This window comes from Gymnodraco acuticeps, unplaced genomic scaffold (assembly GCF_902827175.1).
Source record: "Gymnodraco acuticeps unplaced genomic scaffold, fGymAcu1.1, whole genome shotgun sequence".
Classification (NCBI taxonomy): domain Eukaryota; kingdom Metazoa; phylum Chordata; class Actinopteri; order Perciformes; family Bathydraconidae; genus Gymnodraco; species Gymnodraco acuticeps.
Window position 1 is genome coordinate 2,992,133 of NW_022989983.1, and position 17,047 is coordinate 3,009,179.

At 41.9% G+C, this 17,047-nt stretch overlaps 2 protein-coding genes across 2 annotated transcripts; both read right to left on the reverse strand.

The window, feature by feature from the left end:
• Window positions 1–861: 861 nt before the first annotated feature.
• Window positions 862–3,021, reverse strand: LOC117543690 (urocortin-3-like). Its single transcript, XM_034212146.1, has 2 exons — window positions 2,888–3,021; window positions 862–1,586 (listed from the first exon to the last, which is right to left on the reverse strand). Exon 2 carries the CDS (start codon window positions 1,581–1,583, stop codon window positions 1,203–1,205), a length of 381 nt encoding a protein of 126 aa, XP_034068037.1. The 5' UTR covers window positions 1,584–1,586; window positions 2,888–3,021; the 3' UTR covers window positions 862–1,202.
• A 3,280-nt stretch (window positions 3,022–6,301) lies between these two features.
• Window positions 6,302–16,833, reverse strand: LOC117543819 (cytochrome b-c1 complex subunit 1, mitochondrial). Its single transcript, XM_034212402.1, has 13 exons — window positions 16,682–16,833; window positions 15,204–15,344; window positions 14,999–15,085; window positions 11,496–11,625; window positions 10,709–10,907; window positions 10,078–10,157; window positions 9,860–9,975; window positions 9,633–9,776; window positions 8,898–9,058; window positions 8,694–8,779; window positions 7,080–7,168; window positions 6,886–6,961; window positions 6,302–6,790 (listed from the first exon to the last, which is right to left on the reverse strand). The coding sequence occupies exons 1-13, from the start codon at window positions 16,742–16,744 to the stop codon at window positions 6,726–6,728; spliced, it is 1,437 nt and encodes a 478-aa protein (XP_034068293.1). The 5' UTR covers window positions 16,745–16,833; the 3' UTR covers window positions 6,302–6,725.
• Between the last annotated feature and the right edge of the window lie 214 nt (window positions 16,834–17,047).

Below are 17,047 nucleotides of genomic sequence, written 5' to 3' on the forward strand. Positions count from 1 at the left end.
GTTAAAACGAAACTATTTGAGGTTCCATTTCCACTATCCCTTTAAGATGAGTGGAGTTTTTATTTTAATTTGATTGAGAATACAGCATTTTGCGACTGTATTTTTAATAAACAGAATGTCTCTTAGAAATTGCACTTTCCTTAATTGCCAGTGATAACGCTTAAGAATTAAGAAAAAGCTTAAGGAAAAACCATTTAGCCTTTCTTAACTAGATGAATGTTAAAATGATTTAATGGCAACAGGGACACAAGTTTCCCTTGACGATATGACAGCAGCTGCAGCAACAATACACTGCTAATGTCGGGATAATTGCTGGATAACGTGTTTATTTGAAAGGGTTGGAGAGTTTCTGTGCTACCCAGTAGTGGCCTTACTTACAGTGCTATATCATAACATATATTGTAATATGTGCAATGAGGTCGCTTTAGCTGTTATAAAACGAAAGCTACGACAACCTGAAGTTAAACAAGAAATAATTCAAGGTCATGACGAGCAGCTTATTTCCCTCTGTTGCTTCATATTTCATGCTCATTGCAGGAGCACAGATGAGTCATGCCACAGATATTAGTGTAATGTAGAGCAGATAATGCATCAGACTTAAAATAGAATTGATTGAGTAGTGAACAAAGGTCTTTAGAAAGGGTCTGTTCTTCTCTCAGAGGTCAATATCCTGCCCGTGCCTTTGTCCCGTTATCACACATCAGACGCTGCTGCGGGTGACGCAAGCTCATTTAGCCCAGAGCCATTCATTTGTGCTTTATGCGTTTGCGGATGCTTGTAATCATGCGTGTGCCTGACATCAATGCAGAGTGAAATGAATTAGACTTGGGCAAAAAAATAATATTTTTTATCTCATTGGATTTAATTGAACAAACTTTTCTTTGAATTCAAGATTACACATGAACACAAGAAACCTCATCACAGTTTCTGAGAGCAGCTTCATCCTTCTCTGCTTGCAGTTATTTCTACTTTCTTCTCTTTTAATTCAGGTGGCGAACGAGGTCATATCATCAGATAATACAAGTATAAAAGTAAAGCAGATCTAAGCTCTAAAGGACAGATACTGACCATAAGCATAATGACTGATTTCCCCTGAACTAACACTGTTTCTAAGCAGGTGTCGGTGCCACGATGTAAGAGGCTAACTCCTCTGAGGTTTGTCCTTGGAGCCTCTGAAGGCTCCCAGGGGCCCCGGGCGCTTCTTATTTCCTCTTGCCTATCCGTGCCATCAGTTCTGCATTAGCTGCCGCCTTGGTCCTCATGTCCTGGTTCTTGGCCAGGCCTATGAGGACGCTGAGGATGCTGGTGGGTACGTCGAGGGAGAGGGCGAAGCGGGACCCCTGCTGGGCTCTCTTCGGCACCTGGGAGGCCGGGCGAGGGGCTCGTTCTCGACGGAGCACCGTGTGGCGCTCTGATCGGAGCAATGAGTTCAACAACCCACTGCGGTTGAGGATGTCGACAGCCAGCACATCCCTCTGTGTGTCTTCATCGAGTTTAGCGAGAGAGGAAGTGCCGCTCCTCTGGCTCTGGACACACCACGGCAGCAGCAGAGCCAGGCAGAAACACACACTCACACTCCTCATGGTCTGCAGGGAGGGAAGAAGAACCGATCAGCTATTGGCTCACAATTACATAACTGCACCCTGCATGTGTTCTGCGGCTGATGGCATGCAGCAGGAACTGTGCAATCATTTCAACAAGAAACATCTGGAAACAGCCATTCTTTGTAGATTATATATCATATTTAACTCTCTCCATTAGAAAAGGCAGGCTGGTGGACTTATAACTGGACTTTTCTTCACTGTTCATTTAACATTTGATTAATATGCCATTCTTTGTGCACTTAATGTAAATAATATCCTGCTTTTAAATGATGTTAGCCGTCATTTGGCCCTTCAGAGTGTTTATTTGTCTACAGATCTTTCACCGTCAGCTTGTATATATTTTTTAGTTCGGTTTTATTTTCTATTTTAAGATGTTTGTTTGTTTATTATTTACTCTTTTTATTTTTCAAATGATGTGCAATGCCTTTGTTTTAACATGCTGCTGTAACAAAACTATTTCCCAATTTGGGATCAATAAAGTATATCATATCTTATCTTAGTTGGGACAGGAGGTTTTTACATGGGAATACAGAGAGTAATGCAACCATAGGATGACATTCCTAATCATTTGTAATTGTAATATCAAGCAGTACTCATGCAAGATTAAACTGTCCACAGAAAACACAGTGGACGCTGCACTAGGTCAGAAACCAGAGGAGACTGTGAGGTCCACCGCAGACGGACCACTTTTGGACAAAATGTCCTCTCCATTAAAGGCAGCTCATTCTGGAATAGCCTCCCAACTGAGACACGGGATTGTCCCACTCTCAATAGCTCTTGTATCCTCTCTTGCACTTTGTATGTCGTTGCTGCTATATTGTATTACCATGAGGTAAATACTTGTATATGCTGCTCTTGCTCTTTTGCGCCTTTTGCATATCATGTATTTTGTTTTTGCTATGTTTGTAAAATGTAAACTTCTTAAATGTTTTATGTGAGGGATGGAAATGAGCTCAAAGCTAAATCTGGCACTATTACGCTTGACACATTTTAATGTTTTACGTGTTCATCACTGTGGATCCGCCAAATAAACGATTAAATAAATAAAATTGTCCATGCGGGAAAAAAAAAAGATTACTGATATACCCATTTAGCAATACATAGCATATTTGAAATCTTCAAAAAGGTATTAAAAGCAACATTTTCTGTATACATTTAAAGTTTCTCAGAACTACTTTTGCTTTAAGTTATCAATATTTTTTATATCTTTCTACTAAATCAGCCAATGTTCTGAAATATGGATAAACATTAGAAAGCATCAAGTGTCATAATCCCATACTTACTCAGTGTCACCTGCGTGAAAAGTTGGTATCTTGTCAAAAAAGGCACTTCTCCTTCCTCTGGTCTAAAGTAAGGCTTCTGTAATGATCTGTTGTCTGCTCCTCAGATATCCTATCTTCTCCCCTCCAGCTGCTTCTTCTTCTTCTTCTTCTTCTTCTTCTTCAGCGACAGGAGGATGTGCCACGGAGTCAGATGTTCAACTGGACTTCTGCCCGCTCGTCCACGACTTGGTCTTTATCTACGTCTGTCTTCTCCGTGACACTGCCCCTTTCCTTCATTTGTATCTCTTACATCTCAACACCCCGTCACCCTCCCCTCATTTCATCTCATTTCCTCTGCACTCATTGCAATCTTTCTTTTTCTAAAAATAACATGATGGTAATCACAATAGCTTGCCTTGAATGAATTGGATAGTTGCCCCAGTCTGCAGTCAAAGCACAAGTGAAACCCACCGTCTCGGTTCAAAGTTAAGTACCAACGCTGCAAAAACACCTATCCCTTTCTTATCGTGGTGATATGAGTCATTGTCACTGATATAACTAATTTTTTATCCCATTACAAATTTAAAAATCTTTGTAGTTCCTATTGTGTTTGTGACATTTCTAATCCTTTCTTGTTTCAAGATTCTGTCTTGATAGAAAATGCTCAGTAATTGTAATGAACATTCAGATGTATTTCATAAGTATCTCTGTCAGGTTGTGTTTTTTCTGATATGGAAAGTGAATGATAGTTACGAAGATCTATTGTTTACAAAGCCAAACATCACATATTATTCCAATTACACCTGATATCCTGCAGCAGCTGGACCTTTACCCACCTGTAACCTGTTCAATCAAACATGTTCTGATGAATTAGTGAGACTACAGAAACATCTCCTGCACCTTAAATCAGTTATTAAGTGGTGAAGATTTTTCTACGTCACAAACTTAGTCCACAAAAAATAGTTCTGCATGAAAGAGCAGGCCCCCAAATTCAATGATTCAATTCTACAGGGAGCATTAAGTGGTAAATGTGGTGTCATCAATTAGGTAAGGAAGGCAATTGCATTTCCTAACATTTGATTTATGTGTTTCATAATAGTTAATAATGAAAGGAAATGCAAATCTGCTCCTTTGGATCCAATTTTAAAATTATAGGCTGGATTAAAGATGCAAAAATCAGTATCAGTTCTTTGTACTGATTTTGTGTTACGACAGCCCCGTTATATATACATGTGTGTCCTTGTGTGGCACCTTAAATAATACGGAAATGTTCAATCAAAAATGCTGAACACTGCGCATTGTTGCTACTTAAAGGAACATCATGTATGAGTACACAAAGGTCTATTTCAAGCCCACAGAAGAGGAAGGGGGGGTAAGATGGGAGCAGTGGAGCTCTCTGGAGAAGGAGCAGGAAGAGGCTGTCAGGCCAAGGAGGGACTCCGACAAGACAAAGGTTTCCTGGGTCACCTCTTGTCCGGACATCAAGGGACTAATCCTCATTCGACTAATGATGGAAATATTACAAGTGCAGCCTGATTACGATAGCTGGGCCCTCAGGGGCCTTCAGGATTACAAACCGTCTCAGTTACCCTCAAATAAACAAACATGGGTCACACAAATGTCAGCCAGCAGCACACATAATCATATATATACATGTTGTATTGCATTGTTGTCACAGATACTGGGTGACGCAGTATGTACACTCACAATAAGATTATGTCATCTCTATGCTTCAAGATCAAACATATATAGCAATGTATACTCTATATCAGTGGTTCTCAACTGGTCAGGCCTCGGGACCCACTTTTTCCTTTGTCAATAAATCACGACCCGAAATTTTGAACCACTCAAATCTATTCAACAAAAAATCGTGCTGTAATATATAAGCTTTTCAGCATACAATATTAATTAAAGTGAAGTACAGTGCATATATCCCTTATATCCCTTCACAGAACAAAAGTATTCTTTTAAAAAAGGTTTAATGAGATGATGAAATCAAAGCTGAACTGTATAACATAAAAAGGCACACATGCTGAAAACCCAACCCCAGAAGGGGGGTCTAGGGGGATTCTTAGATCAACGGACAGTATACGCATTCTGGTACACTCTGAGAATAAAATAAATAAATCTATTACAACCCGACATAATAATATTGTGTGCTATTGTTTGTGTTTCACTTTGTTCTGACAGCTACACTTGCTGCTCCTCACAGAGAGAAGAGTACAGAGGAGATAGTCTGTGTGAATTACTTTAAATTGTGGGTAAGGGTAGATAGCCCCCATTGTTCTGTGACCTGTCAATCATCAAACCGGGGGTCATATTTCATTATGTGTTCATTTTTATCTGAAGTTGTACCCATGGTTGTATAAAGAGTAGTTCTACCGCAAAGTTATTCTCCGTGGGGACAGGGACTTCCGGCAACAATCTTGACAGAAGTTTTCCAAACCGTTGATGGTCTCCGGTACTTCCAGTCCAACGCCGACTGCATGCACAGCGTTAGAAAATCGGTCCTTCAAAATAAAAGTTTGAGTTTTTTCCAAAAAAAAAAAATTCTTCACTCGCACATCTGCGACCCACTCGAAACGGGTCCGCGACCAATCCTGCGGTTTTTTGGCAAACCGAGTACCAGAAAATATACATTAAAAAAAACAAAAAACCTTTTCATTGTTAGGGGGGCCACAGGTCAGTGTTAGGGGGGCACTGCCCCCCCCCCCCCCCCACTAGAACCGCCCCTGGAGGTCAATCTAAGACGCAGGGATGCTTGTTAATGTGGTTCATGTTTCCTCATCTGAAGACGTGCCGTTTCAGAACAGTATTTTTTGTTAGATGGTTAAATTGACCTAAAATCTTTAGGTTTTTGTCATCCTTTCATTGTTCCCATATTCTGTCTGTTGATTATATACCTGGTTAATCAGTTGAGTTTAGTATTCATGACTTTGTCAACATCTGACAACAGTAATACACTAACACTCATTACCTAACACTAATTCAGACATTAGTTCTGAATACACACATGCATTTTTGTTAGGGAGACCTGTCAGAGTGAAGAGGCTGCAAGGTTTTCTGGCACCAGGGAGCAAAGCCTATCCAGTCCGGGAGCAGAACCACTAACCCTTCAGTTTCATGCATAGTACCTATAGATTGATCTACTGCCTATTTATCAACCCCGTCTATATTCAATTCAAATTATCAATATTTAACATGTACATTCTCCACAGTCGATTGTCTGTTCTCCCCTCCTCCTCTCCTCTCCAAGTGGCATAATTGGTACACAAATGTATTTTTAAGAGTGACATATTTCTTTGAGCAATAACCAGAACATATTGCTGTTGACTTACACACAACAGCGTGCTTTGTAAACGTGTGTATAGAATAGATGCAAGTTAAATGTAATGCAAACCTGTATATTTCTGTACACATGAGACAAACCACAGGTAAATCTTTTACAGTATTTTTATTTTGTCAGAATGACAGCTTCTGTTATGTACAATAGAGGACAGAAACAAATGTTACAGAAATTATAAATATACTCTTGCTCCAGACTTGCTGTGTTCAGGTCGTGTCCAGTGAAGTATTTCCTATTCAAGTCTGCTCTCTCTCTCCGCTCTGCAAGTCAGTACCAGGTAATGAGGAACTGGACAATCAAGAGGTAACGGATGTGTGATTTCAATACTCGCATGCTGCCCTCCTAACTAAGAGTGATCAGTGGGCGGGATAAGAGAGAGGATGATGTGCTGTTGAGCCAACGAGTGGACAACCCTCAAGTGAAGTCTCTCTCGCAGTGATGGCGGAGCGAAGCGGGTTGAAGACGAAGATGAGGAGCAAACGTGGGACACTCTGAGCAACACAACAATGCTTTTTAAAACCTCAGCCAGTACATGGCACTGCGCACTCTGTTGTAGTCGGGAAGCTGCTCGCAGGGACCTGATGGAGAGAGGCAGGAGGGAGAGGTTAGAGAACGATAACACAGCCTGGGCTCTGACTTTGATACAAAATGACTAAAACCACAGAGAACTCACCGACAGCTACCACAGCGGGACACTTATCGTAGATGTATTTGCTGCAGACGTCACGCACCATCCGGGGGGTCACGGCCTGAAAGAAGAACAGTGGAGGAAGTCAGATCTCTTATCCTATAGATGGACTAGAAGCCACTTTGGAAAAGGCGCTGCTTCATGCAATCGTCTTTATTTCCTTCCAATTTGGGACTCACGTCGATGCGAGCGTCCCACTCTGCCAGAGGAACACGGCGTCCGTAGTTCAGGACGTGTCTGCCGATGTCGTCACAAATTGGTGTTGTTCCTAAAAGACAAAAGGGTGTGATTATTCATTCATTCATCTCATAGTAAAAAATTAAAATAACAAATACACGTTGAGCAGGTTGTAAAGCCCATGATGGAAAAGAGCAAGGCGAAGTCTTATTTCGCCTGCCCATTATGACTCAAAATAAATGCTGTACTTGAGGATTTGTATTATGAAAAAGTGAATGTGTGTTGACCCAGACTTCACCACTGTAATTTAAATATGGCAAACCAATGAACAATACAGAATTCGCATTGACCTTGAGTACAGCACGTACTGCTTTGTTTAAAAACATTTTCTTAATATACTTTTTTTTAGATTTGCTTTATGAGCTATCCGTGTTAATGCATCATACATTATAACTAGGGCCGGGACTTTAACGCATTAATTAAGATTAATTAATTACACAAAAATTAACGCATTTTAATCGCACTTATTTTTGCACCGCGGAACGTTTCTCACTGGATGAGTTTCAGGCGTACCGATTATACTGGAGCACCAACTAACGTTCATGACTTCAGACAACAACAAACCACAGTGAACAACAGTGGGAAATGTTGTTTTAAAAAACGGACGGATGGAAGCGTCGATAAGAGCACGGTTGTGTGCAAATTATGCAAAAAGGAATTCGCATATCACCGCAGCACATCAAGCCTCAAGTATCACCTCAATGCAAAACATATAGCAGCTAGCGTGGAAGCTAGCGTGGACGTTAGCCTCTTTTATCGCGTTCACACCAAAAAGAGCCGGTACTAAAATTAGTTCATGAGAACCTTTTTACCCCCACGAAAGTCCCTGCTAGAGAGCAGAGAGCTGCTAGAGAGCAGGGACTTTCGTGCGGCTCTCTTGTGAGAAAAGAGCTATATTTCTGATTGGCTGGGCGGATTGCAAACCACGCCCCGTAAAACTCCCAAAAAGTTTTGTGAAGCCGCCATTTTATTATCCTCGTATTAGCATTATTAGCATTAGCCCAGCGCAGAAACGCAGAGAGACTAACTTATGGCAACACAAAATAAAACATGGGAGCGGTGGAGATGAGGAGGTGTCGGCGTTCTGGCGATTTACTCGGAAGGCTGCTGGGACTCCCAGCAGCTTCTACTGAAGCCAGTCCCCAACTCCGGGGACTTCCGGTCGGGGACTTTGGGTGATTTGCGGCCTGCCAGTAAACCCAAAGCAGAAGAAGAAGAAGTGACGTCAACGGCTTCATTTGCCTAATCCACCCCCAGGTTCAAAGAGTTCTCATGAACCAAGTTCTCATGAACCTTTGTGGGAAAAGTACTGCGGTGTGAATGCGCCTAATGGTATACTAAAATCCATGTGAAAAAAATTGCTTCTCACTGTTCTTAGGTCAAATATTTATATGTGATTAAAAATGCGATTAATTAATTACAAAGCCTCTAATTAATTAGATTAATTTTTTTAATCGAGTCCCGGCCCTAGTTATAACACCCACAAATCTAAATGCAGAATTCTGTTAGCATGCTTACTCCATCTAGACACAATGCCTGACCAACATGTCACCCACCATTGAGCTGTCCCACCAGGCTGGCCTTCAGGGCGATCTTGCCTCTGGCCACATCACTCTCCGTCACTGTGGTGCACAGGTTCATCCTGTAGGGGGCAGCAAGTGGAAGAAATGAGTTGAAATATGTACATTGTCCTATAATTAAAAGTAAAATAAGATTACAGTTTTGATGTTCTGCGAGTGTCTCTGTCTGTCTCTACTGACCAGGCGTTCTGGGACCAGTGCATCATATCTTCAATCTTGAGCTTGTCGGCAACAAAGTAGATGCCCAGCAGGCCGGTGTTGCTGTATGACGAGTGGAAGGCCTGGAAGCTGTGGCACAGGTCCTCCTCCACGGCCAGGCGGGCCAGACGGCTGCTCAGGTGCTACAGGGAGAGGGAGGGGAGTTGATTTTAAAATACAATTTCTTGACGGTTTGACATTTAAATGCAAATTGGACCAGTTTGAAAATGTAAACAATTTATCAATGTTGCATTGGTTTGATTCAGGAACCTTTAGTTGTTCACTTCACACTTAAAACCTTTTTTAGCACAATATATTTCTGGCTTCAAAAAGCTAATACTAGAAACACACATTATAGGATTCAACCATAACCCAACATATAAAGGTATATATATATAGAGAGAGATATATATATAGAGATAGATATATAGAGAGATATGCATATGCAGGGATTGGCTCTCCATGATTAAACCAATGTCCTAGCAGCTGCTTTATATCAGGTCTTGTTCCTCCCGAGATGCCCAGAGGCAGAGGTGAGACCCCTGACCCAGGTCATCAGGGAGGATCATAATCTACCCCTTTATAATGGCCACTCAAGGCACTATCAACCTCAAGTGGGCAAAGCTAAAAGGGGACACTGCTGGATACAATTCATCTGTGTCTTTTCTTAACTGCATTAACCACAATTCCAGCTTAACAAAAACCCATGTCACCAACCTTTCCACCGCCGTAGGTGAGGTCAAAGCTGCCGATGATGGAGTTGGCCACCATGAGAGTCACGATGTCCGGACTGGAAGCATTGGCGCCTTCAACAGCGATGGCAACGTGACACAGAGGCAGAGCATCGTCACGCATGCGGATCTGAGGAGATGGTCATGTTCAGTGATTTCTCCGACTTGGTGAATAATGGTTATGTTGAATAGCAGAGCATGTTCTCAACACACCTCACTGCCTGAGAATCTGCAGGGGGCCAGCACGGGGATGGCATCGTCCTCGTATTCGAACGAGACACCGCTGAAGTGAGATTTGGCCAAACCGACCAGCTCCTCGTGGTTCACACCTGAAGAGGAAGCATGCTACATTAACATAGAATTTCAAGTAGAAAATCACAGCTAGCAGGGTGCCCCCTCACAGTGTGTGCGTTAGGATGAAGAGGACGTACCTCCAGCAGCGGACAGCACCATGCGGGGGGCTTTGTAGTGGCTGCTGATGTAGTCCACCAAGTCCTGACGGGTCAGAGTCCTGGGAGAGTTAAATAATTGTTACACAATGGTGCGTACTTTAATATAACATGGGATATATGTACTGTAAGGAAATTAAGAATGACTAACTAACCATAATTCGCATCATCACATCACGGCAGTTTTTACAGCAGTGCGTCTGATGAAAGATATTCTGAGATTGAGACTGATATTTAAAGTGGACTTATTATGCTTTAGGGGTCTGTAGTGTGTAATAGGTGTTTGTGTGTGTAAATGCCAATGGTCTGCAAAGGCTGCAAAGTTCCGTCCAGAACGAGTTTCTCTCCCACACACTCCCCCCCCCTGTCTGAGTGAGATCACTATGTAACACTTGTGCTTCTATTGGTTAGCGCTAAGCAGTTGACTAATCACAACAGAGGGGCCAGCTAACCAATCAGAGGAGACCGGGCTCTGGTTTCAGACAGAGGGTGAAAAATGAAGATATTACATTAAGCATGTAAACATGTCACAGTAGAGGTACAAAATACTAATATGAACCTGCAAATGAGCACAATATGGCCCCTTTAACTGTGTGTTTGAGAATCCTCTTGCCTGGCATTGCTGGATGGTCCCAGCACGCTGTGTCCCAGAGGAGAGCCCTGGAAGGCGGTGGCGTGCAGCAGGTCCAGACAAACCTCCTGCAGGTTCCCCTCCACCTCCTCCAGCTCGCGCAGCACCACGCCTCTCTGCTGCTCGATGTCTGCCTCGTTCAGAGAGCAGCTCTGCACCACTTCGGCCAGCAGCTCCACGGCTGGAAACACAGAGGAATAATTATCTTAGTATGTATGCACTTACTTGTGAAGGTCTTACTAACTTAGACCCATAAGACCAGGAATTGATCAAACTAAAGGGAATACACTTTTTTTATAGAGCACTTTTCAAACATTGTTACACAGTGCTCTCCAATAAAAACAGGACACATTAAAACACACAAAATAAAACAGTGTAAAACAAAGAAGACGTAATAAAACCTATATACATTCAATTATATTTGGGATTCTAGATCAGAGAATTCAATTCTTGACAACAATATCTACAATAGTCTTCTACGCAGAGACGGGTCTCCATTACTAAACCAATGTTCAAGCATCTTCTCTGAACTTAATTTCTTGTTCCTCCCGAGATGTCCAGAGGCAGAGGTGAGACCCCTGACCCAGGTCACCAGAGAGGATCATAATCTACCCCTTTATAATGGCCACTCAAGGCACTATCAACCTCAAGTGGGCAAAGCTAAAAGGGGACACTGCTGGATACAATGAATTTACTTTCGGAGGTTTTAGTTTCAGCTTTTCTTTAGTGCATAAACCCAAATCCCATCATGATCTGAAGTTCCTCCCACCTTTAGGCAGGTCTTTGGCGAGGGTCTTCATGTAGTATGCTGTGTGCTCGCGGGAGGTGTAGGCGCTCAGGTGGGCTCCCATAGACTCCACCTGCTGCTCCAGGGCTGTCTGAGGGTGATTCTTGGTTCCCTGGGGACCGAGACAAATGGTTATTAAAGGGGACTGTGTTTTGGCTTTGTTTGGGTAAAGGGTGGAATACCTAGTGATGACACCATAAGACATTTTAGTTGACCATGAACTGACATAAAGATAATCAAGATTGGTGATTTTGTTATCTTTTTGTCTTCATTTTGTTAGGATTTGTTAGAGACCTAATTTCATGTTGTTAGTATCATGGATGCTCATTTAAATGACGTGATCGGTGGAAAAGAATATAATTGGTTCTCCAAATAGCTTTCTGACATGTTTTCTCTGGCAACGCGGCACTGATTTATTTAAATATAGCCTTTTATAAAACTGTTGAGTAGGCAATGTAACAAGAACATGGTTAAACTATGCTTGTTTTTTTCATTCAGAAGTTAATATTCAGCGTGGAAACAGAGCTAGTGTTCCTGCCTCAGCTTCAGGACCATTCTTCAGTGTTTCCCCTAAGATTATTGCTTTGGGGGGGTGCTGCCTGACCGTGGGGGGGGGGGGGGGGGCATTGGGATATATTTGTTTTAAATCCTCTGGAGCAGAGAGAGGAGCTGTGGATTATTGTTATTGATTAATGCATCAGTGTTTCTTAGGGTCAAAAACACTAAACTCAAAACTTATATAAATAAAATGATAATTTAATTTTTTTTAAAACACCTTGAATTTCAGGGGGGGCGCGGGGCTCCGTTGGCAGGGCACAGCGCCCCTCCAAGACAATGGTAGGGGAAACTCTGCACTTGTATGTGAATTATGTCATTAGGAAAGCTAAATGAAAGCAACAAATCAAGCCTGACTTTCCCCAGAGCTGTTGGACACACTGCGGCACATCTATGGACGCCTCTCTGTCATCATGTTGCTTAGAGATGAAGAAGCATATATGGGGTGTTTCTCAATGTCGAGGAAGGCTGCTTCAGAGCCACTATTTCAAGCATCATCGAGTGCCGCCGAAGGACTGTTCCAATGTCCAGCATACTTGGAATTCTACCGAGGCCGGCGTACTTCGTAGCGAGAAATTTCGAGGCTGCACACGTGTATCCTCCGCGGTCTTAAAATCCCCACAATGCTTTGCGCACGGACCAATTTCCAAATCTTTGGCAGAAATCGCGCTCCATTTAAGGCGGGGCCTCGCATATGACGCACACCTGCACACCATTCTTCGTTTTCCGAGGCTAGGAAGGATTCGTGCCTCGCTTCTGAAGGACCTGACTCGGAAGACATGTGCTACCAAGCAAGCGTCCTCGACATTGAGAAACACCCATGGTTTCATCTGAGGTGGACCCTGTCCAACATCAGCTTAGGGCTGGGCGATATATCAAGTTTACACGATACATCGTGGATTGCACTACATGCGATGTCGTAAATGACCACATCGTGAACATCGAGTATTATGTTGTCAAATCAGTTTCCCGCCGCGGCCAAAGTGAGCTTTCCTTTCTCCCTCATAGACACAGTCACACACGCAGGCCCCGCCTCCAAACGTCCTTTTTCCCAGAGGATCACACATGCGAGATAATAGCGCAAGGTTTACAAGAGGCTCTCCTGTCATGGAACTTACCAGAGGCTCGTCAGGTGTGTATCACCACAGATAACGGGAGTAACATCGTCAAAGCTGTGAGCCTCAATAAGTGGAAAAGACTGCAATGTTTTGGGCACCGGCTGCACCTCGCAATTGGTGAGTAGGCTATCTGTCTGCCTGTTTTATTTTTTTAATATCAGCGATGTTACAACCATACTTGTCAACCCTCCCGATTTTCGCAGGAGACTCCCGATTTCATATATATATATAATTAATACAGGACCAGCCCACACCTATGCTCCATCAAGGACGGTGCTACAGGCCGACTCCGGCGATCCACTAGCACCCCCCACCCCCCCGCGGTGGTTTTGAAATGCTCCCGATTTTTTTTGTTGCACAAAACCTGTAGATAAGCAGTTAGTACTGACTGCAGACATGACACAATCTTGCACAAAATGCAGCTATTTTTTTGTATATGGTTTTTGACCAAACCAGTTTGACATCATGCACTGGTTTGTTGATGTAAAAGAAAATATGCACTTTGATTTAACATGTCTAAAAAGTCCTTTTATTTATGTTACATTAAAATGTAAAAAATGTTAAAATGCACAAAGAGTGCACTTTAATTTATTATTTTATTATTGCACTTTCAATATGTTTTGATATGTATAAGTGTTTCTGCGCTTTTTCATTGAGCTCTGTTTTTGCCCATAGAAATAGGCAACAGTATGTAGGCCTACATTTATTTTAATATGTATTGAATAAATACTATTTAGTTCAACTCAACTTTATGATTTATCACACATTTGTCTCGTTATTTTTACATTCCCTTTTTTCTAAGTATATATTTTTTGTGTGTTGGTTAAAATCGTTTTAATAGAAACCACTAATTAAGACAGTATAAATAACAATGGTTTAATGCAGACATATGTTGCAGGGACTACTAGAATCATCATACTGGCATGACTGTAAACATCAAGGGGTTAAATTAAAAAAATGTATGTGTTTCAGAGGAGATTTCAGAATATCGGATATAGTCAGTAAATATCGTGATATAATTTAGAGACCATATCGCCCAGCCCTACATCAGCTCTCTTTTTTTCCATGTTTTTCTACATGACATTAAACTCCGTCCTCAGGTAGACACTTGATTTACCTCTACCCATCCCAGCTGATGGAAACACAGCTTTCACTTTCCATTTGTGAAACGTTTTTACATTGCCTTTATCATAATCGTTTATCTATCCCTGGGAACAATTCTTCTTTGGCATTGGGTCCATTAGTTTGTTAAGAGCGTCCTTGTGTGCATGCAGTTATTACAACTCTGTATTATGTATGAAGTATTTGTAAAAGCCTTCTATTTGGATACATGGATGTTAATTATGCAGATGTCAAAATAAAAATCAGCTTTGCCAAAGTATAAATATGATGAACCCTTAAAGGTGGGGTAGGTAAGTTTGAGAAACCGGCTCGAGATACACTTTGTGTTATATTCCATGGAATGCTCTTAACATCCCGATAGCAATGAATATCTGAAGTGCTTTGACAAAAAATCCATTAAAAAATGTCATCTGTGGAAGCCGTGGCGCTGTAAAAAGCACATCCAATCATTTTAGCCGGCCCGGCTAAAATAACTGGATGGCCTACCTGCCTGTCAGCCTTCCATCAGTGCACAAACTTATCTCATGCCCTCATTGGTCATGTGCGCGTTCGTGTGTGTTGGAGGAGGGGCTCTTTAAGGAAGTGGCAGATTTTTTCCGGCTGTGTATTTTCAAATTCTAGTGCACTCGAGCTGGGATCTCCAAAATTACCTACCCCACCTTTAAGGTCATGAAGCCTAGAAATGTGTACCTTGAAAGCCATGTGCTCCAGGAAGAAGCCTGCTCCGTTGTTCCTCTCAGTCTCATAGCGACTACCAGCACTGATCCACAGTCCAACCTACGATAGGGAAGAAGAACAGGGAAATATTAATCTACAACAACACAAAGACATTTTTAATCAAACAGCCCAACCTCCTTAATGGCTGTAAATAAATCCACTACATCTGTGTTCTTACGGTGCAGGTTGCATGTCCGGTCTCCTCGGAGGCGACCCTCAAACCGTTGTCCAGGGTAGTGAGGTGAGTTTCAGGGGCTCCCAGCAGGCTCTGGGCATAGCTGACTGAAGACTGTCCGCGCCTCAGAGACAGCAGGATGGGCTGCAGGGGTAAGACATTTTATAATCCTATACAATTCAAAAATAGTGTTCGGCTCAAACACATTTTTGAATATTTCCATCATCATAAAATATTTTTCACATGACTGCATGATTCATCTTCTTTTTATTATTCTTACCAAGCAAAGGAGGCCACGTTAAAATGACAAAATGGAGCGTTTTAGAACTGTTATCTTGTATTGTAGTGTTCACCTTCACACAACCTATTAAATTACTATGTAATACATGTACAATGAACACCCTTTAAAAAAGGACTTCACATCAAGAATCTGAATTGTAGGCCTGTGTTTCCTGTTTCTACACACAAAGTGGCAAAAGCAAGCTCAATTAAGTAATTTGTCAACATGCCTAGGTCTGATCGTACTGAAAACTTAAAGACTATTCATCCATGTAAACAGAACGCAATAGCAGAAAGGCTTGGCATAGGACAACGTCTAACCTTAAAGCTAGCAGCTGACATTGACACCCCTGCCCTCTTATGCTATCTGCCAATGACTGAAAATAGACAAAACCATAATGTCTTTATAATAAGTTCAATTCAGGTGAACACATGTTAAAGCATCTAATTTAACGCATCTATCATTTTACACTCTACGGCAATGGGATGTCATTATATAATCATTTGCCTTCCGGACTGAATATACAATAATTGGGATGTTTTCTGAGAACATCTAGGATGAAGGTAGTTGCTAAATGCAGTATTTATAGAATGATAAGGAGTGCATGATTTAGGATGAATACAACACCCGGAATCACATTACTTTTGAAGTAGTTGCACAACCCAGTTCCACTAATATAACATCTGTGTCCCGTTGACAATTTCTTAAGGTTATTGTTCAGATTTGGCATACAATGACTTACAACAATCAAACATTTTTGACAGTTGACATTAGTGCAGGATTGTCACTATCTTCATCTGCCTGTCCAAAGTCACAATGCTAATGCTGCTAGCCATGAAGCTTAGCTTTGGAAACTTAAAGAGGACAAGCGAGAAACGACACAGCTGATGACCTTGCGACAGACCGAAATGACGACCAGCTTATCTGGATAACACGAATATAAATCGGATGGTATACATGGGGTGTTTATTACAAGACGTGCTTTTAAGTTTGACAGGTGACCTTGCGTTCACTGCTAGCTAACTAATGCTAACCGCTTCCCGTTCGCTGAACATCGGACAGCTAAGCTAGCCGGTTAGCATGCTAGCCTGTTAAGTAATCAGGCGGTTTACCGTCTTCGGTTACCATTAGCTTGGCGTCCAAACAAGTAGAGCATCGGTATAACGTTTAGATAATTCAAAGCCTTTAAAAGTGAACTTACATTTCGTGATTTGGCGAGGGCTTGACCCACGGTGCTCCCTACTCGGCACACGGACGCCGCCATTTCTCAGTACGGTCACAGACGATAAGGGAGTCTGTTCTGTTGTCGTGGGTCTTCTTCGTCTTCGCTGTAAGATAAATGTGTGTCACCTGTTCAACTAAAATGTGTACCACCAACCGGTCATTATGTGGTATTGCAGGTGACTTCAGTTCAGTATTGCTACTTTACTTTGTTTTTGACAACTGATTAGCAAGAAGATTTTGAGTTAGATTTTTTAATCTAAAACTGTATTAAAAAGAATTATTATTAACACATAATCTGAACATTGATATTGTATATTCAATAGAGATACTCAATGTACATCTT